Source organism: Agelaius tricolor, unplaced genomic scaffold (assembly GCF_023055355.1).
Source record: "Agelaius tricolor isolate 1412-34295 unplaced genomic scaffold, bAgeTri1.0.p SCAF_6, whole genome shotgun sequence".
Lineage (NCBI taxonomy): Eukaryota > Metazoa > Chordata > Aves > Passeriformes > Icteridae > Agelaius > Agelaius tricolor.
Window position 1 is genome coordinate 42,205,471 of NW_027269266.1, and position 23,843 is coordinate 42,229,313.

At 42.8% G+C, this 23,843-nt stretch overlaps 1 protein-coding gene across 1 annotated transcript; it reads left to right on the forward strand.

The window, feature by feature from the left end:
* The first annotated feature begins 1,127 nt into the window (after positions 1 to 1,127).
* Positions 1,128 to 22,471, forward strand: BFSP2 (beaded filament structural protein 2). The gene is made up of 7 exons (XM_071429534.1): positions 1,128 to 1,853; positions 9,111 to 9,193; positions 11,085 to 11,241; positions 14,765 to 14,926; positions 19,990 to 20,121; positions 21,213 to 21,433; positions 22,234 to 22,471. Exons 1-7 carry the CDS (start codon positions 1,398 to 1,400, stop codon positions 22,235 to 22,237), a joined length of 1,215 nt encoding a protein of 404 aa, XP_071285635.1. The 5' UTR covers positions 1,128 to 1,397; the 3' UTR covers positions 22,238 to 22,471.
* Positions 22,472 to 23,843: the final 1,372 nt, after the last annotated feature.

Sequence of the window (23,843 nt, forward strand, 5' to 3'; positions counted from 1 at the left end):
TGAAAATACTGTGTAAGAAATACTGGAGGATGCTTCCCACTTAACCAGCACAGTTTGTTTGGTAATCTAAAGGCAGAATACCTAAACTAGCCAAAAGTATTTGCAATGCTGAGAAACACTGCACTGCTCCCACTCTTCACACAACCTGGAAATGGTGACCTGACTTTAAGCAGCCTTGCAATTCTCCAACTTAAAAAACAAGTGAAACAAACTCCAGCCATCAACCCCGCGAGCTGGGATTAGGCACCAGTGGAAGACAGGGATTTCTGATTTATCCTGTCTCGCCAAAGACTCACCACTGCCCCTGCACAAACCTACACTGCATTAGGGCAATGCCCAACATCAGCACATTACAATCGTGCCTACAGAGATGTGCACACAGTGATCCTACACTGGAACAGCATCCTGGCTGTGAAGTTTCCCTGTGTGTAGGTAGAAAAAGCCAGACCTAACATTGTGTTGTGAAGGATTGCACTGTACCAGGAACACATCCTACTTATTTCTTATTATTACCTATAAGCTACCCACCTGATCACTAGTAGCTAAAGAATAGTGACATTAAAAGAAGAGCAGGGGAAATCTCCCCCTTTCCCTGCAATAAGTCTCTAGGATTGTTTTGCCCTTTTCCTTTAATTCACAGTTACCTCACTTTGTCACCACATTACGGAGGCAAAGAAGTGAAACAGGCCTTTGCTGAGCAGGCAAAGTGCAATTGATTATGTGAAGTTAAACTGACTGAGAAGGGATGGACATGAGGGTGCTTGTCCCTAAAAAATCTGCTGGGATTGTGTCAATATGCCTTGGGTGGGTAGTGAAGCCAAATTGCAGAGAAACCCAGAAGCTGCAGCAGACACAAGGGAACATTCAATACTCTGCAGTGGCAAAAGGCTGGCTCGGTTCTGCTCAGCTGTGGCCCAGGTGACTCCACGGAGGTTTGGGTTTTACTAAGCTAGGAAATGTCTTGTAGATCATGTCTGGAGCAAGCACTGGTGTGAGAAGCAGATGCATTTGTATAGTATATAACTGGATACCTGTGTCTATAAGGGTAGGAAATCATCCGGGTGTCAGCGTAGAAAACACTGCTGGTATTTTAACACGTACATTGTACTGAATCCCCGTCCCGCTGTGCCCGTAAACACCATTGTGCTTTTCATCTGCCACATTTGCAGCAGCAGCAGCAGGGAGATTTCCCCTGAAATGGGATTGCTGACCCAGCAGCCGCCCGGACAATGTGACGGGTGCTCCCAGGCGGCACAAAGCCCCCCTTCCAGAAAGCCGTCGCACAAAGCCGAAATCCCAGGCGAGCCCCAACCTGCTGGGCTCGGCACATCCCTCCCGCCAGTGCGGGGCCAGGCGGCCGGGCTGAGCGGCGGTGCTCGGCAGGCTGGAGCGACAACATGCCCTTGCCGAGGCGCCGGTCGTCCTTCCTGGGGCAGCAGCCCTCCACCTCCACGGCGGAGAGCTCGGGGCCGCCCGGCCGCCGGGTGAGCGTCGGAGGCGGAGGGAGCCTGTCGAGACCCCCCGGCGTCTACGTGGGCACCGTTCCCACCGGCGGCGTGAGCAGCCTGGGCACCCGAGTGTCCCGTAGAGCCCTGGGCATCAGCAGCGTCTTCCTCCAGGGTCTCCGCAGCTCCGCCGCCGCCGTGCCCCTGGCCCCGGGGCTGGATAAGGGCAGGGGTCTCTCCTACGAAAGCCTGAACGGCTGCTTGGTGGAGTACATCGAGAAGGTGCGAGCTCTCGAGCAGGTCAACCAGGAGCTGGAGGAGCACATCAGAGTCTACCTGGACAAGAAGGCGGCCAGCGTGAGCAGCTGGGGAGCGCTGCGGGAGAACTGGGAGGCGATTTACCACCAGGTGAGCGCCGGAGCGCCGCCGGCAGCCGGCCGGGCGGGAGGGAGCTGCTCGTGAATGCCCTCTGCTTTCAGGGCGAGGAGCCCTAGACAGAGGGTTCAAAATCTATCTTCATGATAATTAGCATTATTATGCCTATTAAGCGGGAGAATTGCCTCAGGCATCGTGCGCATGGGAGCGATTGAAATGCACCCCAAGGCGCCGAAGTCTGGGCTGGTTAGAACCGGTGGGGTTTTTTTCCTTTTTTTTTTCCCTTATTTTAAGTCTGTGTTTATTACACTGAGTATCAAAATTATTGAAAGAAACCTGCTTGGGCTGAATTAGGTTATCCCTCAACATTATATTACGAGCACGTTGTGGGGTTGGTTTTTTTTTTAATCAGCAATTCAGATTTTTACTTTATTCCCTTGTTGGCTTAATAACATTTTCAAAAGCTCTATTTATTTAAAAATAATAATTACATGGCTACAAATGAGTGACTCTCTTCCTTTCCTTTGCCATCACCCCACCATCCCTTACTCCCACCTTCTCCGTACGGCACAGATGTTTATTGTGGGGGTGTGAAATAGTGTCTGTACTGACCTCATGGACAAGAAGGAGTTCCTTTTGCTGGCCAGTAAGGCCTTGCAGGCTGATGTCCTGCTTGCAGCAGACACAGGGCTCTGTCTGCTGAGGTCTTGGTGCACCACACAAGCCTGGCTTCCCAGCTCCCAGACAGTGGGAGCAGATAGGATTCCAAAGACCTGGAGTCTGGCATCTCGCACTCCTCTTCCCAGCAGCGCTTGTGCAGGCACAGAAAATGCCATCACTGGGTCTTCTGAAAGCCTGAAAGCCAACTTTAGGTCACCTGGGACAATTGTGTGTTTTAACTTGGGCTGGCCAGTTTTACTTTGCATTTTTAGGGCAGGTGTTCTCCCAGAACACTGCAAACGTTGCTTGAACCCTGAATGTTGGCATAAGCTGTTGAACAAAGATTGTGTCAGCAGAAACACCCAGTCAAGCACCAGCTTTTAAAGTTGCTACCTTTTAGTATTAGTAAATGACATCATTGCTTCCTGAAGGGAGCAGCTGCTGAAGTAAAGGGGTGCTCTGAATCTGGAGTACAAAAAGGCATCTCCTTGAACCTATTATCTCACTGGGGAAGATGGGGACTTGGATAGGGGACAAGGAGTTAATCCTTTGCAGCCGCCATCCCATGTTCTCCAGACAAGTGTCGCATTTCATAGTTGTAGATTTCACCTGTAAATCCTACCAGGATTTATGGTTAAGCCCAAAAATGTGAAACCATAGGAAAGGACCATTTAGGAAGGACTGCTTGATTTTTCATTTTATAACCCCCAACATTGCAGTGCAGATGAACCTGCAAAAGTGATAATTTTTCATCCAAATTGCTTTCCTTTCAACCTTCCTTTGTAGTCATCCTTGCCTCTACTTCTTTTTTATGAATGAATAAGAACATCTCATAATGAAATCTAGCCTGAATATCGGGCTCTTCCTATATGAAAATCAGAAAAATAAAGCCATGTAGTAATAGCATTTGTGAGTATCATAGAAGAGAAAAAGATTAGCATCATCCGTATCTATTTAACTATCAAAACACATCAGAAAGCGCATAAAATCTTCTGAATTGCTTCAATTAAATCAATAAAAGAGGCATCACTTAGTGGGTTTTGTCTTTCACGGATGTGATCCAAGCTGTTATGTTCAATTCTGATTAATAGGTTTCTTTGCTTTTTTTATTTAAGCATTAAACCCAAAATGAAAGTAGGACCCTATCCAGCCCAAACACCAATTAGCTCATTCGTCCTGGAGCTAATTGGTCAAATTATGCCAGCATCAACATCAAAACCACTACATTTATTAAAATAACGTCAAAATCAGTTGCTGCAGAAACAGCTGAAGGCACAGCAAGTCAGAACCCTCCTGGCACAACACATCCCAAACAGAAAAGTAAAAGGCATTCAGGAGCAAGGTGTAGCAGAAATGAGGGACACCTGGCAGATACATTCCTAAATGTAATTTTTGTAAATATATTCAAAAAAATATTTTGTAAATATTTTCTGCAGATGTCCACATCCACCTTGATTTCTTTAAAATTGGCATACCCGATTTTCAGCTTCTTGTAAAATTTGACCACTCATTCCCAGCCAGGCCCATGGGTTCAGTGGGGAGAAATGCCTGGCAGCCATAAAACTCCTTGGTGCCATTTGCATAAAGCAGCTATGAAAGTTTTGGGGAAAAAACCACTCAGGCAGACACCTGGATTAGCCCAAGCACTCATGATAGGGACAGTTTTTGAACAAAAAACAGCAAAGGAAAATACACGACTGGGAGGGGGTCTAAGCAGCCGCCCTTTCCTCTTGCCCTGCTAATGAGAAGACATGGACACAGCCACAAAGGACTTTCCTGGTCTCAAAATCACAAATGTGACAGGCCCATCTCTACAGTGGCACAGGAGAGACCCCAGCAGACCTGAAGTCCCATTTCCCTCCTGCCCTTCCTGGGATGTGCTCCAGCATCCCAGATTTCACGTAGTTGCTTTGCCAGCAAAAGCAGCTTGGTGCCAGCACATCTCCCAAACACAGAGCTGAGGGAAAAACGAGTCAGCGAGTGACTCAGAGGGTGTGTGTGAGCACAGGGTCCCTCAGGAAAAACCACTCGTGTTTCCTGGCAATTGTCAGAGCTATGGCTGCAGCAGGGAATCACTGGTGAGAGCTGAATGATGGAAAATCACTATCCAGCTCACAGGGTTAATTACCCACCTGGGCAGCTGGCTTTTAGCAGAGCAGGTGGACACACACTAACTGGGACAAAGAGAGAGGATTTTTGCAGGAAAAGAGGGAAATGAGAAATCTTTGCCAAGAGGAATTCATATGACAGAACTACAATTTCATGACAGAAATATAAATTTTACCCTGTGCATACTTTTCCTCTCTGGGCTTCATCCTGGTCTTCTTATGCAATATTCTATCTCTAATCAAATGTGTCTCTTCTGCAGAATAGGAGACTGTTTGCAATGGCAATTCCTTCCCAGGGAACAGGGCAGCACCTGGCAGAAGTGGATGCTTGAAACAATCTGAGTGAGTTTACAGAGAGAAGAGAGTAGCTCAGCCTCCATGATTGCTCAATTACAGCTGCATGGGAGACACAGACATTTATTTTGTCTATGAGATGACACATAGTGCAGTTCAGATCACAGGAGTAAACACACAAGCAAAAGAAGGAATCAACATCCTGGACCAGATTTATCACTGCTGTGACTGATCATGACATCCTGTGAATGGTTGGGAGCATTTGAAAGACCTCCAGAGTATTCCTGTGGAGCTACTTTTATTTGCATTTGGCCTTTCTATCAGCATTTAGTCAGTGTGAATATTAAGCCTGGAGAATATGCAGGTCTAACAGCCTGAGGAATTGCCACATTTGGACTCACACCCACTAATTTATTTGCTGCAGGGTCAGAAGAGCCTCTGAGTGTTACTTGTGACACACTCTGGCACAACACAGTGCGTGATCAGTGTCTGTAAATGCATGAAATAGCACTCTGCTACTCATCTAAGGGTACAACAAACTCTCACAAAATGGCACAAAGCTTGATCAACTGCCCTATAGAGGATGGCAGTGAATTAATTTTAATCATGTTCTCTCAGCCACCTCCAACAGCATAAATTTGGGCTGCCTTCACAGGCAGCTGTGAGGGGCTGTAAGGTTTTCTTCTTGTGCTTGGGCAACATTACAGTTTTACAGATCATTTCTTGAAGAGGTATCTCCTGCTTTGAGAACCAGGCATTCTTTGATGCAGTCCTGTGTACTTATAAAATATTTGATGTATACACGAAGTTGAATTTCCCTGGATGCAGCAGGAATCAGGAAAGCAGCCATCAATCTCAGCCTCTCTCCAGGTATTACCTTTCCTGAGGCCATGTAACAAATGCTGCCCTTGCTGCCTTTGAGGTTTCCTCCTTCAGGCTCTGAGAAAGAGTTCAACATGGAAAGCATGACCAAGAACATTTAGAGTTTATTGCTTGGCAGTGGGCTGCAGGCTTTTAGCCTGATTTTAGTTGTGAGTTAAAATGCGTTGGAGGCAATGGTCTCAACTATTTCCTTGTGTGTTTGGAAGGAAAGACTAGAATTCGACACCTTCCGATCTTTCCCCATGGAGGCGTTTGCTTTACTGAAGTGAACTTAAAAGCCAGAGAAGTTTCCATTACATGAATAATTAAACCATGAGATTCATTATCACAGGCCACACCTGAGGCCATGAATTTAGTAGCAGTCAGAGAGGATTTAGACTTTTGTAAGAACAGCAAAAGAATACAAAGCTACAGATAAAGCACAGCTAAAAATTTGAAGGGTATAGTAAATCTTGCCATGCCAAACTTGACCAAATCTCTGTTAAAAGTCAGAAGCTGCTAGTCACCAGGGATAAGGAGTCAACTCTACCTGGGTCTGTATGACTTCAGTCTGGCATCTGCCCACTCCCTTGAAGCAGCTGTTTTATCCTTGATGCCAGTTTTAACCCAGGAAATGGGCCAGCATGTCAATGCAGATTTTTATGCGACTTTTCTTCCAAAAAGTTAATATTGCATTTTCATGTCCATAAAATCACAATAAAATCAAAGAAAATTGTTGCTGCTTTGTAGTTAAGATGTTTAATACCATGAATATTCACTGTTAATTCAAGAGCTGGAAAAAATCGTGATCAAAAGGTGTATGTGTATCACAGAACTGAGTGTTGAAAGACAATGTGTGACTGAAAGGAGCTATTGTTAGTAATGATATTTGCATTTTTTTTTTAACTCTTCCCATTTTGGCTCTTTGAATGTGCATCAGTGATTTAAGCCTCCCAGAAGTTCTGTGAGGCAGGACAGCACTGCCTTCTGCTTTACAAGCAGAGGAGGCAATGTCTAAGTGCTTGCAGCATTGCAAGGCCTCTCATTCCCAATGGACACAAAGAAGGGTGTTTCCTAAACTGCTGCATCATGTGTTTTAGTATACGTGTCAGCAAAGTGGCTACAAATCTGTCTCAGTAATGCTGTGTGTTTGCATCCAACTGTTGATTAATAGGAGAATTAAATCATACAAAAGAGACCCTGATGGAAGACTTAGATTTCTTCTGGAGCCTAGGAAAGGGCTTTCACAGCTCATGCAAATCAGAGGGAACTAAGATTTCAGAGCTTGTGTCAAAGAGGTCCCTCTACTTCTGTGCTGAGTAAATGCCAATTTTCCATCCTTTGGGAGAAACTCAGGTGTCCTGGTGCAAGGGAACCTGAGGACAGAAGAGCAGCATGTCCCCAAAGCCCCAGCTCTGTTCAGCTGCTCCGAAATGCCACAGATGGAGAATCCAGGGTCTGGGGAGTTAGGATAGTGCTGGTAAAGTGGGGCTACAAAAAGATCAGGGAGAAGGAAATAGGGGGTTGAACAATGAAGAGCAGCCAGTTCTGTGTGCAAACAACAAGCACACAGAATTCTCCTGTGCTTGTGTGCTGCTGGCTGGTGTGCGGTGAGAGTGAGGGACCATCTCTTTGCCTGCACCTGTGGCTTTCATGACATCTCTAAGTCCTGTGCTTTTGCTGCACTCCCCAATTTCCCATGCCCAAACTGGGGCTTCCCCCTGCCTCCCCCCCCAAGCAGCAGTATTTACAGAGCCTCTCCTCTGTCCAGATGCTATTTTCATGAAATGAAATGTGTTAGAACTGGATGTCTCTGAGATGGCCTATCCCTCTATCATATTGTTTGGAATAGGCCAAGAAATCCCACAGTTATTGAAGAAAAATAGGTTTCCCATGCAATGGTGTGAAACAAGCTCCAGCCCCCAACCACCTTCCCTGCTTTTTCCTAACAGTAGGAAAGAATGAAGAAAACCACTTTTTAAACTCTTGTTCCTCATCAGATTGAAAAGATGAGAGTGCTTTTAACTTCCTGATTCATTACGGGCATAATGGATAGTGAAGATCAGGTTATTTCTCCACATTTCTCCTTATCAGATGCTTTCAGGTATTACATATTTGTTGGTCCAAACCTTTGTAAGACATTTGGAGCAGTAAGCCATTCTCCATGAAGGTAAATGTTAATTACCACCTAGAAACGCTTCAGCCTTGCATGCCCACCTTCACCCCATCACCGAGCAGCCTCAGGGCAGGTGGGAACATAGGGTAACAACCCCACTTGAGATCCACTTGTCTGGATGCAGCCTTGATGTTTCCACATTGCATGGTGTGTTTCACCTGGGAGGAGCAGGATGCTTTGGGTGATTTGCAATCTTAGTTACAGACTTAATTATCTAAGGAAAGATTTTTCTGCTTGAAGAACTCTCCTGGCCAGCTTAAAAATCTGATCTTATTCATGAGGCGATTTAGTTTTAACTGCAAATCTTCATGGGTGTCTCCTGAGAAAGACCAAAGAAATGTTCAGTTCAGCTTTTCCAGATCATGGGGTGAGTGGAGCTCTCAAACACTTGCAGAGGTGATCACTCTAAGCCTGTTACTGAATTCTGCATGGTCATAGCTCAGTGCACGTGTGACTCCAGGGCAGGCAGTGGTCTTTTTTTTTCCTTTGTATCATTTTATATAACCTTTCTGAATCACAACAAGCTGCTAAGTCACAAGCCTTTCAGGTTTACTTACCCCACAAGTACCTCTTGGACGTTTAGAGATGCACCCCAGAGCCATAGCAATGATGCCACAGTCTGCTTTGCACGATCTTTCCAATCAGTGTAATAATCTTTGAAGGCTTCTCAGGTCTCATATCTATCGCAAGAGCCTAGAGGATCCCCTAGGAGAAGGAAAACGACGCTCTGGGAGCTGAGGAGGGCTCGCAGGCGGCATGAGCAGCAAGTATTCCGTGGCTCCCTGAGGAGGACGACCCTGAAGAGGACTGCTAATATGGGAAGTAGAATAGGAACTGCATAAGTGCTGCTTAAATTGTACCTAGAAAGTATAAGTGGGACTTAAATGATGAAAGTACCTTGAGCACAGCAATGAGTTTTGCCCCTTGCAAAGAGCTGGCGATCAGAATAAATGTGTTGCTACAAGAAGATGAGGGCTTAGGAGGAATGAGCAGTTTGATGACAAATTAGAGCCTATTTGCCAAGAATTTGTGAACTTATATGTACAAAAATAATTGTTTAAGTTATCTGGAATGAGTCACTTGAACAGTCCCAGGATGAAGGACTATTTTCAGAATCAAAGCTGTACATCTGCTTAAGATACATGTGCTGAAACTGTTCACTGCTTGAGCTCTGTTGCATCTTTCTTCTAGGTGGGTGAAGCAGTCCTTGAAAATGCTCGTCTTATGCTGCACACTGAGAATATTCAAGCCTGTGCTGAAGATTTTAAAGACAGGTAGTCCTGTGGTGGCACCCAGATGGCCACTTTCTTTAAACTTTGCCCTTGTGAACACTTAATTTGTAAGGATGTAATGATAGTGAGTAGAATGGGCTTGCTTTTTAAGTTGCACATTTATATTCAACACCCTGATTTGGGAGAAAAATAAGGATTGTTTTGTTCTCTGTAGCTATGGCATAATTATTTTGGAAGATCTTGAAGATTCATAGTAACAAAAATGTGCACAAGCAAAATGACCTAAGCTAGTCTTAACACAGACATTGGTCTCTCGCTGAGAGAACCAGTATTCAGTCAAAATTGGGTTGGCATTTTATAAAGATGAAATTCCATGTGCTTTTTAGTTGTAATTTTCAGTACTTCAGTGCCAAAACCAAGTGGTTTTGGGAGTAACAATCATTCTGCTACAGCCACAAAGTGAAAACTGCACTACCACACACATGGGTGGAAATGTTAGACAAGAAAACAGAAATGGCCTGAAATGATTTTACTTTACTGAGAAAAATAAGAAATAAAAGAAGATTTTAAACACTGGCAAACTACTTTTTTATTGTCCTTCATTTGGAAAAGCCTGATAGTCATGTGTATGAGGACATGAACCTCTTTAGATTTTACTCAGGAGATGTGATCCTTCCAGCTTTTTTTACTCATAATGGTCTCATTCATTTGCAAATAGCTTTTTGCAAGCTCTTACACAAAAAAAAAACCATACTTCAAACTAATTGATTTTATCTTCTACAGTTTTTATCATCCCTTAAACTTCTTTCTCTCTCTCTCTGGCATTATTTTATTTAATCATAAAACCAGAATGTTTTAATCATTTTTAAGTTTGCCTTTTATTTCAGAAAAGTACAATTCTGAGATACTCATTTGGCTTTACATCCAGCAACTTACATTAATATTTTGTGTAGTTTTAAAAAAATACTTTTTAGAAGTGTCAACTGACTTGGACAAGCAGTCTGCATAACAAAAACAATGTTGAATCAATCTACTGCATAGTGAAACCTCCTGAGATCAACTGCCACTCTCCCAGGCTTTAAACTCCCGGCAATGAAGGGGATTATCAAGGAGCAAAGTGTTTATGAAGCAGGTTCCCAGCTAACCTGCCAGCTCCTCCAGGTGCCCAGGCTGGACAGGTTTGGCACAAATGTCTCCCACCCAAGGAGATTCACAATGCAATCCACATTTTCAATAAAAAGCCTAAACCAAAAAGTTACAAACAGGAGCAATGCAGCAAGCAGTGCTCTGGAATGGAAAGTGCTTGCCAAAACTTCTCTACCATTACAGACGTGGTTTGGAAATGAGCTGTTTGTTCCAACAGCAATTCTAGCTGACAAACCAACCACAGAAATTTCCTCTTTATTTTGATACTACTGGGATTTGGTCTTAGAGATGGGCCAGGACCCTAGAACATAGGCCAGACTTCCATGAGCATGTCTGTCAGTAAAAGTAATGCTTGATGTTTTTTCTTTAACCATTGCTCTAAAAGGTTTTTATGTAGACAAGTGAGTTGTTGTTCTCATTTTACAGCCAAGACAACTGAGAAAAAGCCACTCATGGTGATACTGTAGATAAATATCAGATCTAGCAAGAAACCATGACTCTCTCCATGCTTTTTCTGGAATCCTATCAGGTTGATAACCACCATAGCACATACTGCTAACCTGTTTTCTTACACTCTGAATTAGTGGCAGGGCACTTCAGGCAGTTAACTTCAAGTAGAAAGAGATAAGGTGAGAGCAAAGTATACTGTCTTTGTTTCTGTGTCTCTGTCTGGGACACATTTGCTAATTAGCAGAAATAGTATAATTCAGAAAAAAAACCACAGGTTTTACTTGCTCAGTTGAGCTGTGTTGAAGTTTGGGTTTTTTGGTTTTTTTTTTCTCTGCAGGTATGAAAATGAGCAGCCATTCAGAAAGGCAGTGGAAGATGAAATTAATTCCCTATATAAAGTGATTGATGATGCTAATTTAACTAAAATGGATCTGGAGAGTCAGATAGAAAGCATGAAGGAAGAACTAGCTATGCTGTCAAAGAATCATGAAGAAGTAAGTGCAGACTCGGGATACTGCAAAGACAATGTGTGCCTGTTTCATCTGGTTGGTATCATACATATAGTGCAAAGCAAACATTAAAAACTCCACCTGCTCTGTCTGGGCAGGGGGGGTTGGGGGATTCTCCTGGAACCTACTCCTATTTATTCCTTCTCTTTTAACTCAGAGGACTAACCCCTGAGGCATAATCAAATGACTTACACGTAGGTGTTAACCCTTTCTCGTTTGATAAATGTGACATGGAAGAGTCCCTTCATTTCCTTGTCAGTCACCCCATGATGGTCAAGGGGCTGCACAGTCATGCATGTGGACATCTCAGCAGTGAGATCTGATGGAAGGAGAAAGTGCATGTGCAGGGCACCAGCTCTGGTCCAGCTGCACTGATGCTGAGCATTACCAGGTTGTTATGAAAATACCTTGCTTGACTTAGCAAGACACTCAGTTCCCAAAACTGAGTCTCTTTTGAGAAGCCCTACACTGAAGCAAGTCATAGGGACATTGGCAGGAAGGAGTGCCTCTAAAGAATCATCATCAAAGGTGCTGGCAAAAGCAGGTTTATATGAGATGATATGAAAGTGCAATTTAACTTTGATGGCAAGGTTCATTTTATTACTTACTATATAATGAAGCTCACAAAAGAAAACTTGAATAGAATCAATCTAGAATAGTTTATATGGAAATTGGGGATGCAGAGGGTAAAGGTGCTAAAGGATAAATGTTCAAAAGGGTTAGGGGAGGCCTTCCCATTGAGTTATGAGGTTCAGAGCAGACCCTCTTGCTTTCTGAACTCCTGATGGAGATTAGGTGCAGCTGAGCCCAAACTTGACCTCAGACTTGGTCAATGGTTTATAGCTATAGGATTTGTCAGCACCTGATCACTGACTAATTTAACATTTACAAAATGATCCAATAGAGTTACCTGTAAGCACAGCACTAACTTAACTGTAGATCTGGGATGGCAGTATTCATACTATACTTGCTATAGAGTATTTAAACCAATTCACACATTCACACAAACAGACATGAAGAAGTTTGTACAAAGGTGCCTGTTAAAAATTTCCCTCAAGTTCAGTACAATACTCAAGTCAGATACTTCTGCATCTCAGAAACATCAAGTCAGATGCTTCTGCACCTCAACAGGTGAGGGCTGAGCCTTGAGGAGTAGTCAGGATATCCCAGGCCCTACCATCAATGAGCATTTGGCAACAAGTATTGAGTATTGCAAACTTGAGACCTTGTTAGCTCCGAGAGGTGCCCCAGTCAGAGGGAGATTGCTGCTCACAGCCCACTGCAGTCCAGGAGATCTCAAAGGGCCCCACTCAGGACTGCTGTTTATAGAGTCCCAAGATGATTGGCTTCAGTCACCTGTCAATCCCCATCCTGGCTGTAATCCAAGATGGTAATTACCGGAGTTTTCCTCAGAAGTCTGGTAACAAAAATATTGCTCCATTTGAGCTATGATTCGGGGAACTAATATTCCAAGTTTATGCTAGGATAGATGACTATCTCTTCTGCTTCCTTTGTTAGGCACCAGAAGCTCCTAGGAACAGACAGTGTTTCTGATAAACACAAGGGAAACTTAATTGCCCAGGAGCTGTTGATTGATTCAGGGTGAGGTCTGTAAAGAATTCCTGAACCCACAGAGAGGCCCCAGTGGGTGGAGAGGATGCACCACCACAGACACGCAGCCAGAAGAGAAGCCCATACTACCCAATTTTGCAATACTTTCCCACTTACTCACTGCATTCACCAGCACTATTTGCATGAAGGTGGTTTACTTCCTTCGGCAGGGATTTCAGGATTGAACACAAATCAGCATCTTTATTCATGGGGACTTGAATATGGAGCTGTTACTAATCCCTCATAAGGGAGAACAAGCAGCTGTGCTGGTGCCTCAAAAGTAAGGTAGAGCTTGAATTGTGATGGCTCATGAAAGCAAGGTACAATCCTACCTCACATTTCCTACCAGTTGTTCCTCCAACCACAAGATTTCAGCAACACTGGCTTGCCAAGATGAGGTTGCATCATCAGCTCCCTACTTGCATCAGTCTAATTCCAAGGATGGCATTTTGCAGAAAATAACCAGTGGCTTCATCACCAGTGCATGGCAGGAGAAAATTGAAGTTGTTTTAGATAAGAGGGTAAAGAGAAAAATGGTACAAATAAACAAGATCCTCTTTAAACATCCAAGTAATGCAATGACTGTTGTGAAACCAGAAAAGCTGGTCCTGATGCTGTTCTCTGTAGCTATGGCATAATGAGAACACCACCTTGATCCATCTTGATCCTCATGTAGCCAACAAGGAGCCCTTGCAGAGTGGAAAGATGCTTTTTTCTTTACCTTTTGGGAGCACCTGAGCATTTGCAGAATGCCTGGTTTTCCCATGGCAGCAGGACCAGGGGAAGCTGCTTAAGAGAAGACACAGAATAAAGGCTAGAAACAACTATTGCTGAGCTCTGGCAAAACAAAGTCCCAAGGAGTTTCCTGAAGTAATTCAAACCTTTCTTTCCACTGGTGCTCCCACTAGCAAATCCATGCCAAGTCCTTGTGAAGGTTTTGTGAACTTGGAGTGGGCACATTTTGAGGTTTACATTCTTGCAGGTTCATAATTCACATAATTCCCATCCATTTTTTCCAGTATTGTCACTGTCAGGGGCCATTGCTTACAAATACAATTCCTAGATGCTTTTACACTTCCTTTTTTTTTTTTTGTGCCAATAACACAGATAAACAGGTTGATATAAAAGGATTGCAGTGCCAGACAGTTAAGATACATGTGAAAATCTCATTAATTCTTGCATTCCTGAACACAATGTACAACTGATGTGCTACCTTTAAGTGTGCAATTCTAAACCAGCTGATTCTCTACTGCTTACATTATTTTGGAGCACTTAAATTTAAAGAAGGAACAGAATGCTGCCACAGAGGAGAATCCTCTTCATCTAACATGCACATGCATAAAACACACACTTGTCTCACACAAACTGTGAGGCTGTAGAGCTCCTGCTGCTTTGCACATCTTGTATCTCCCAGTAGATGCTGGAAGGCTCGTGCTCCTGCATGGTGCAGCAGCAAGGGAGGAGTTTCTGATATCCTGTAAGCTGTTAGTTCCTTGGCCCAAAGTCCACACTGCACCTTTACTGGCAATGTTTGTAGTGATTTTGGGTCCCAGCTGTGCAGCATGCACGTCTCAAGCACTGGCTGCTGGAGAAATTTGCCACTGTTGAGAGGCTGCTCCAGGCACTGCCTTGGTGCAGGGCTTCAGTCTCCTTCCACCAAGGGGAAAACTCTTCCAGTACCCTAGATCTGCAGGAAGAGACCCCATGCAGAAGCAAGGCAAATCCACATCTGAAAAAGAAACCCTTCAGTGCACTAAATCATTAATGTAGAGAGAGCTTTTGGGGCCAAATTTAATTACTGTCTCTGTGGCACCAAATGAGCTCTTCCTTGAGCTTCTCTGAAGATACCATTCAATTGTCCAGTTCACTTTCTTTATGTTTGTTATTTTTGTTCAAGGATGTGAAGGTATTATACAAGCAGCTTGCTGGATCTCAGCTGGAAGAACTTGATGTTCCCCTGGGAAGTGGCCTGGATGACATTCTGGAAAAAATCAGAATCCACTGGGAGAGAGACATTGAAAAGAATCGTGCTGAGACAGGTGCCCTGCTCCGTACCAAGGTCAGCACTCTGTAACCCACTCCAACATCACAGGATATCAAGCAAACACAAAACCTCTCTAATATTCTGCAATATCTTTGAGGGTTGGGTGCTTTTTGGGTTTTTTTTGAAACACAAAAGATGTTAAAAATTCAAAGTATTTTGGTCCAAGTCCAAAGGAGAATGCACTTATAAAGGCCTTCTTGAGATGCACAGAATTAAGCACTGGTGGAAATGGCCCTGCTCATATCACAGGTATCTGTGGGAGCCTTTCAAAGGCTCTGAAATGTTGGCTAAGGAAAACAAACTTAATCAGTTGATACCTTCTGTATAGGATAAGCCACTGTTATTACCCTTCTTACTAGGGCTGTTCCTCCACTTAATAATTTACAGGGGTCTATAAATAAGAAGGGCAAAACACATTGCCCTCTACACTACAGACTCCTTGTTCTCTCCCTGATATTTTTTCCCTCTGGCAGCAGAGGGAAAACTAGATATTAGCTTAGAAATTAAAAGTGATGATAATAGCCATTCCCTTTAAATAAGGGTTCTCCTCTCCTGAGGCTGAGTCTGAGACAGACTCAGCCTTTTAACACAGCTTTTTCTCTGTCATGAAGGATCTCTCATTTCCCAAAGTAAGTATTTTTGCACAGCTGAAGCATTAAGTTCAGTGGATGATCCTGTGTGTTAGAACCCATCTCGTTCCGAGCTGGCTCTTACAACAGAGCATGACAAAGTAAATCAGGAGAGCAACAAAGATGGTGAAGGGCCTTGAGGGGAACCCTAGTGAGGAGTGGCTGAGGTCACTTGGTTTGTTCAGTCTGGAGAGGAGGAGACTGAGGGGAGACCTCATTGCAGCCTGCAACTTCCTCATGAGGGGAAAAGGAGGGGCAGGCACTGATCTCTTCTCTCTGTTGATCAGTGACAGGGCCCGAGGGAATGGCCTGAAGTTGTGTCAGGAGAGGTTTAGATTGGATGTTAGAAAAAGGTTCTTCACCCAGAGGGTGTTTGGGCATTGGAACAGGCTCCCAGGGAAGTGGTCACAGCACCAACCTGAAAGAGCTCAATAAGTGTTTGACAATGCTCTCGAGCACATGGTGTGATTCTTGGGGATGGTCCTGTGTAGAGCCAGGAGTTGGACTTGATGATCCTTGTGGGTTCCTTCCAACTCAGCATATTCTGTAATTCTGTGAAATCATAACTGCAGCAGTGCTGTTGAAATACTTAGCAAAACCATATAAACATATCCCCCCTGTTCCAAGGTAAAGAGCTGCCATGAGAGGTGTAGGGGGTATTGAAGGCAAACAGTGAGAAAAAACAACAAAACCAACCACAAGCTCTGAGTTAATTCTCAAAATAAAGAAGAAAAATCCTGTGACAAAATTGCTAGGAAACATACAAGAACCCAAGCAGAAGGGTTTATCCCAGAGTTTATGCCATCAAGTTTGTGAGAATGCCAGACTTATTAAGCAAAGCTTTCATAAAGTTAGTCTGTGGGGCCTGATTTTCAGCTCACACAGTCCAAAGGAAGTGAGTGACACAGTAACAAACTGCACGAGCCTGGAGAGTGCCTCCATACAAAGCACATGCAGCCCTGAAAAGCCAGGGCATCCTCAGTGGCCTCTTGAGCTTTCCCCAGAAAAATCTGTTCCTGACCCACTGCCAGGTTTCTGCAAAATGAGCATCACTCTGATGGCACCAAATTCTTCAGTGCTCCCACTTGCCTGTCCTGCTTCTTCCTCCTCCTTGTCCTCCTGTGCAAAAACACCCTTACAACTTCTTCTTCCTATTTCTTTCATACCTTCAATATCTGGTCTTTTAGCTGCTCAGAGATATCATTTGTTGAGAAAATTGACAGCTCCTAGTACACTGTCTTTGATACCCAACCCACCCCTACTCAGCCATCTGAGCCTAAGCTCTTACCAGTTTCAGTTGTTCCTGTTTTGGTTTGGTTTTTTAATGGAACAAAGAAACAGAATATCACAGATTTCTGGAGTGATCAGTTCTGGTTTCTGCACAGGTTCTGGTAAGACATTCCAGGGGCTTTTTTTGCACAAATGTAATCCAGATGATCCAGTTTTGTGTCCCTTATCTCCTACAGACACAGATCAATTCAGATTACTACTATGGACACAGGTGACAAGAGTTTAGCTTTTACCAACTAAGCTTGTGGTTTTAAATCATCTTTTGTTGTTGAGATGTATAATTTGGTAATCCACACGGTGAAAAACTTGCTCTTGCTCTTTTGTGACATCACAGGAGGGAGAGCAGTTCCCTGCACTCCTTGGGTCTTCATTACCATTTTTTCAGTGTCTCTCCATGAGGTTTTCCTTGGCCCCTAATATTTTAATTTCCTTTTTCTGCACCTACTCTCTGATGTACCTGTGATCAGCTCAGACCAAGTTGTTTCAAATTATGTCCTAGCACTGACTTAGACATGAAGGCAGTACTTCAGTATTTTTGTTCTTTTCTGACTAATTACCTTGCTTCATTTGCTTTGTCTTTTGACTAGATTTGTGGGGCTTGATTTTTCAAGGATATTTGGGTATCAAAACACAACAATTTAAATTCATACCTAATGGGGTTTCACATTAGCCTTTTTTAGACGAGTAACCCCAAAACTCAAGTCCGTTGGTTTCAACTGTGCACTTTTTTGTCTGTAGTGGTCAAAATCCTTCCCCAAATTGACACAAGTGATTCAAACCCTTGTAAGACATGCATGGTATTTAATATTTTTCCCTGGAAAGATACTTTACTTACTGATGTGCTGTTCATTCATGTAGTTTGGTTCCAAACATCCACCTCTGCTTATTGCTAATCTGTATGATTTTCTGTCATCCATAAATCCTTCTAATTCATGCTTTATTCCCAACGCAGTAGACCTTGAGGCATCAAGCTGTTAAGCTTCTGTCTTAATGGAACTAGACCTTCATTTTCCTCTTCATGTTCTGTCTCTTGAACAGCTGTTGATGCATGGAAATGTTCTGCCCTGAGCACACAAATACACAGCTTTCTCTCTTGTCTTCATAAAATGTTCTGAAAAATCTTGTGAATTATGCCGGTTGTTTCTCCCTTTTTTGCTACTTTGCTAAAACTTCCCCAGAACTCTCAAGAGCTTTTCAAAGTAACTTTCTTTCTTTAGATACCACGCTGCTCAACTCTGGGTGTTGGTGTTCAATTCCTAACCATTCTTTCATTATCTGGAGTCCATGAAAAAAAAGACTAATGAGGGATCCTGCACTCATGCACAATGCTTGGCTCGGCACTGTACAGATGCTTGAAATCCACAGATTCCTAGGAAACTCAAGCACCAACATGATAAAGAGTTAGGAATATGATTTCATCCTCTCCCTCCATTAGTCCAGTTGTTTGTGGTCACCACATGTATAGCCTGTCCCTTATAGAGCATCTCAGGAAGAGGAAAAGTCCCCAGAAAGCATGAATTGCCTAGTGAAGAGGACACACAGACTACTTCTGCACTTCTGCACAGCAGGAGCCCCAAAGCTGAGCCCAAGTGTCGTGCCCAGCAGCACATGGACACTTGGGGCTGGTAACCCTGTAAGGAGGGTGGGGAAACCTTGTGTGTCCCAAAAACTTTAGAGTGCATCACCCTCCTTACAGGGTTACCAGCATTCAGTGTGTGCTCACTTGCTGTGTCCTCCTGAGTGCTCAGGACCTGATGCAGCCACCTCCATCTACTCCAGCTGCCTGTTCTCTTGTTCACACGACTGTGGTCAAGTTCACAGCTTAGGGGGAGCTCCTGGAAGGGTTTCAACACCACTTGTGGTGAGGGCAAGCTGGATTTACAGGTAGCATTTGGGCCACCAGCAGGGTAAATGTCAAAGCCAGGATTCAGGTAATGGGTGTAGGCTAAAAATATAGATGCAAAGGCACCTTCCCTTCCCTGTGTATCTCTCTAAAAGAGGTATTTGCAGTCCTCGTACCCCAAGAAGGTGCAGACTACTCTCTCAACACAATTTAGGAGACACTATTTACTGAAGAGGTCCTTGATCAGTGGTTCACCAGGAATAGTCAGGTAGAATTATGTCCCTGGGAAGCACAAGCCCCAAAAAAGCATTTCCAGAAAACACAGGATCTGTACATTTTGCTGGAAAGGACAGGTTTGGTGCTTGGATTGAAATTCAGCCCTCTGCAACATAGGTTCTTAAATCTAAATTTATGTTTGAGACTTAACTGGCATTTAAATGACCTTTTCCCACTGAAGCTATTTCATTCACAATGTGCAAGGTGTGGGCTTCACATGGTAATTCAAAATAATCCCTATTTTTGGTGCATGGTCCTAGATTTTTTAAAATTCAATCTTACTTTTAAAATAAAAGAAAACCAGAGCAGGGTCAAGATGAAGTTTCAGAGTAGGATGGAAGTATTTTGCATAGTTTAATTTTAGCATTAACCACAAGAAATGTAGGTTTTGACTGAAGAACTCCATTTTCTAGAGAGCCCAGAGCTCCAGGCTAAAAAACCTTGATCTCAGCCCTTATTAAAAGGTACAGATATTCTATTTTTACTAAGATACTTTTTCCTTCACCTATTTTCAAGGAACCTGAACTAAACACATATAAAACCCCTCAAGCCATAAGAGCAGGAAATAGCATAATTAACTTAGGACTTAATTAACAGGAATTTTTTTTTGACTCCTGTGATATGACTTGCTGTCTGACTCATAGAATCTTATGTGCAAAATTAAGGTGTGAGTAGTTCTGAAGACACACAACTTTTCAAGAAATATTATAGTATGGCTATAAAATGAACACTTACAGCCATGTTTTCTTTTTAGAGATAATTTTAAACATACAAGTATGAATTCTGAACAGCTGTTGTTGACACAGATAACATAAATATGCTTGTATGCATAAGCCGTTTTACAGTAAATGCCTAGAAAATATGATAATTTTGACACTAAGAAGTATCCAGAATTATTCAACTGAGGAATTTAATGCACAGGAATCAAACTTAGAGTCAGGATTGCCACAAACTGTGAAAATATTACTGTCAGTTTGGTCTACAAGGAAGCTAAACCATAACTTGTGTAGGTTGTGATGACAGTCGCCTTCTTTCACCAGCAACAGGCTGAGACAGCTGCTGCCGTGCGGACCCAGGAGGAAGAGCTGGTGGAGGGCCTCAGAACCGAGTTCCACGAAACTGCCTGCAAAATACAGAGCTTGCAAGCAGAAACTGAATCTTTGAGAACCTTGGTAAGGAATTCTGGGTTTTCAGTGGGTGTATTCTCTGAGAACTCAACGCAGCCTCTGAGGGGAACATTCCTGCATTCCTGGCTTGGGATGCAGAGTTGAGAATGAATCCCATTTTTCACCAATCTCGGGTATTGAGTTGTTAGAATGGCTCCTGAGGTACTAAAAAGTCTTTTTTCCCAGCCCCGCTCTTGAAGAAGTTGGGATTCCTTGGCTCTGGTTTTCAAGATTGTTTATTTTCTTTTATCTAAAACATTTTTTTTCACACCTGCGGAGTTCTGTCCAGCAGGTTGGGTTGAGGCACACTGACTGCCCTCGGGGCGGTGTTATCTTTTTGTACTAAAAACTATGCGTATTTTATATTTACAATAATTTTCCAATACCCATCACCTATGTTAGGCAGTTTGTCTCTACTCTAAACCAATCCAAAAGTGCCATCATCGCAGCAGAAGATGGAGGACAAGAAGAAGGAGAAAGACAGGACACGGCCAGATTCCTCCGTCTTGACTCTTGAACCCCCATTCTAAAAGCCTCAAAATTGTACATTTTCATCCTGTGATAAATTCACTATCATTCAATTCAAACCCTTGTAGCCTGTAACTCTTCACACAAGTTGGTAATTGTTTCCATGGGTTAAAATCAAAGGCACAGATGTCTTTGACTCTGTGCCAGGATCTCTGAGCCCCCTGCCAGGGTCTCAAGTCCTCTAGGGCAGCCAGAGGAATGTCCTGGGTTCTGACACATCAAATACTGTTTCCAGAGATGCCAGACATTTCTGGGCTCTTCTTGATTGAAATGGTGCTCTAAGTGTACCACATTTGACAACCAGGCTCCAAATTTCCATCTTCAGTGTATTCATACTCAATCTCACCAAGATTGCTTAGTAGTGTAGTTCTGGACAATGTCAGGAATATCTGCACCTTGTAAAAGTGCAGATATTCAACTTTTGTAATGATAATACCAAGGTAGCTAAAGAAAGGAATTCTTAAAATATATATATATAGTTAATAGAGATATTGGCCAAACCTGAATAAAAATCACTATGAAGCATATGGAAATTGACTGATTCATTGTCTGCTGTCCTGCCCTTGCAGAAGAGGGGTCTGGAGAACTCTTTATATGACGCCAAGCACTGGCACGACATCGAACTGCAGAACCTAGGCTCTGTCATTTCCAAGCTGGAGGCAGAGATGGGAGAAATCAAAGTAGAAACCGAGCAGCAGCAGAGAGATCGTGAAAATCTGCTGACTAGCAAACAACAGCTGGAGAAAGACATTGCTGCATATCACTGCCTCCTGGATGGAGAGCAAAGCAGGTACTTGTCCTTAAAATAATGAAGAACACGCTCCCTGGGAAGGGGTTGTGAGGTTGCTGGAAGCAGGAGGACTGGGGTGCTTCTCATACTTCATAAGGCTGGCTGGTAGATGGTGAGGTTTGGAGAAGCTGCCAAAGGGGAGAACACACCAAAACCCATCAAACAGAGATTCCTAGTGTATTGGATATGAGTGGTTTCCAGCACTACCAAAGAAGGACATGGTTTGGGAACATGCCATGAGTTTCGCTTCTCTGAAGGTTTGAGATGTGACATTAAAAAGCTGCTACCAGGGGCTACATTAGTGGCTGCAAAGCAGATGCGGTGTTGTTTCCTGATTTGAATACATTATGCCATCCTTCCTCCTCCCTCAGTACAGGCCAAATATTATAGCTGTGATCCTGGGAAAAGTCCCTGTCTAGGCTTGTAAGTTTGTCCTGAAGTCCAAGGACTTCCACTGACTGTATCTTTTGTGAAGAAATGTAGTCCCAACTCTGAAGATTTTTTCCTCTGGGAATAACCTGTAAACACCTAAACACCTTTACAGTGATTGGGTAGAGTTGCTTGGTTGGGCATTTCTAAGATCCTTAACCACCCTTAGTCAGGAACCTCTGAGAATCCGATCCACAGATTTTGACTTGCTCTTCTACTCAGGACAGGGAGAATTTTAAAATAATCAAATCTTGCTGAAGCTGGTGAGATTTCACCAGCTGAACTGAGGATAGGACTTGGTTCAACAATTTTCCTGTTTGTAGTAGTGACCAATTTTTATTTTTATCTTTTTTTTTTTTTTTTACTTTCAGCTGATTATGACTCCCAGCTCACAGATGACCATTGCCATTAAAGCAAAAGATGTCACTGCCAATTATGTTCGTGGAAGCTAAAAACTCATCAAAGCAGCCTGCTTTATACAGTTTGATTCAACAATCAAAGTAGGTTGTAGCTTGAACAACTTTATTAGACCCTCTTCAAGTAATTGCTTTGCTTACAGATTTCAATTTACTCATGTTGTTAAAATTATAATAAAAATAAAGAATATCAGGCTTTTGTTTGATTTTTTATTTCCTTCCAGTATTTTTTATGATAGCTGGAGGGGGTTGGATTAAGAATTTCAGCTCTCCATTTCCCACCAAGTAAACCCTTTCTTTTCACAGTATAAATATATCAAGATATATATATATAAAAATATATCAAGACTGAGCTACACCTCCACTGTGTACACAGCACCCACATGGAAATGATAATGTTCTGTTTTGTCACAAGACCATCAGCTCAGTAGTGTGAAATCTAATTCAAATAATGCCAAAGGAGTTTAAGTGCACTGTTAACTCAACATGATTAATTTTGCAACATGTAAACCAGCAGAATCATTAATCTAAGCATCCAAACAGTACCTTATAAACACATTTTTAAGTCTAGACTAAACTTCTGGAAAAGCTGAAGGTGCAGGACAGCAACAGCAGTTCTGCCTGCATCCAGGTTACATCCTTTTACTGTATACTGGAATTCCAAGCCAGGGTATCTGTTTGTGAAAATTTGATACTTTTTGAGATATATTTTTACATTTGTTTTTATATTGCTCTTTCTTAAAATGGTTGCTCTTTCTTAAATCAACATCCATCCAAGGCAGGTCGGCCACACTTCTTTTGAACAGGAATTCACACAGCATCATCCTGATGCCTGACCTTAGGTCATTTCCTGTATTTTGATGGTATCATGAGGAAAAAGATTTCTCCATCTTTCACTTTTGACTTTCTTTGATACTTTAAACATTGACAACCCCATTGCATTGCATGTGCAGTATGGTCACATAAAATGCCAAGATGGAGCTTGCATTTTCAGAGAAACATAATGAACCTTAGCTCCTATCATACAAAATTTTAGGCAGATCACTGGTTTCCTTCACATGTTTCCGCACAGCGATGAAGTTAACCATACATGTGTTTGTTGGATTGGGACTTCACAAGACCAACACTTACACCAGGTGACAACATAGTTCATTAAAAGGACTCAAAGACTACTGAGAAATTGCATATATTAGAGAATACAGTGGCATACAGGACATACGAGAGGTAGACTTTAGATATTTTGATTTTTAATTGAAACATTAGCTAAGAAAGCTACTTAGATTTTAATGACTGATAAAATCAAATACTCTCCAAGTCCACTAAATGTGATCCACCAGTGAATTACAGGAATAGGGATACAAGTGTTGTCATGCCTTTCCCTGTACATTCCCCTACACTTGAAAAATCCTTCCTGATGCAGCTGCTTGACAAATTATCCTTCATTTAATCTCTGCAAAAAGTCCATCTGGCATACACCACCTGCAAGATTTTGATAAAAAATTACTGGATTAAAAGATTACCCAACAACAACCAAAAAATAAAGGCAGATGATGGCAGATTCTAGT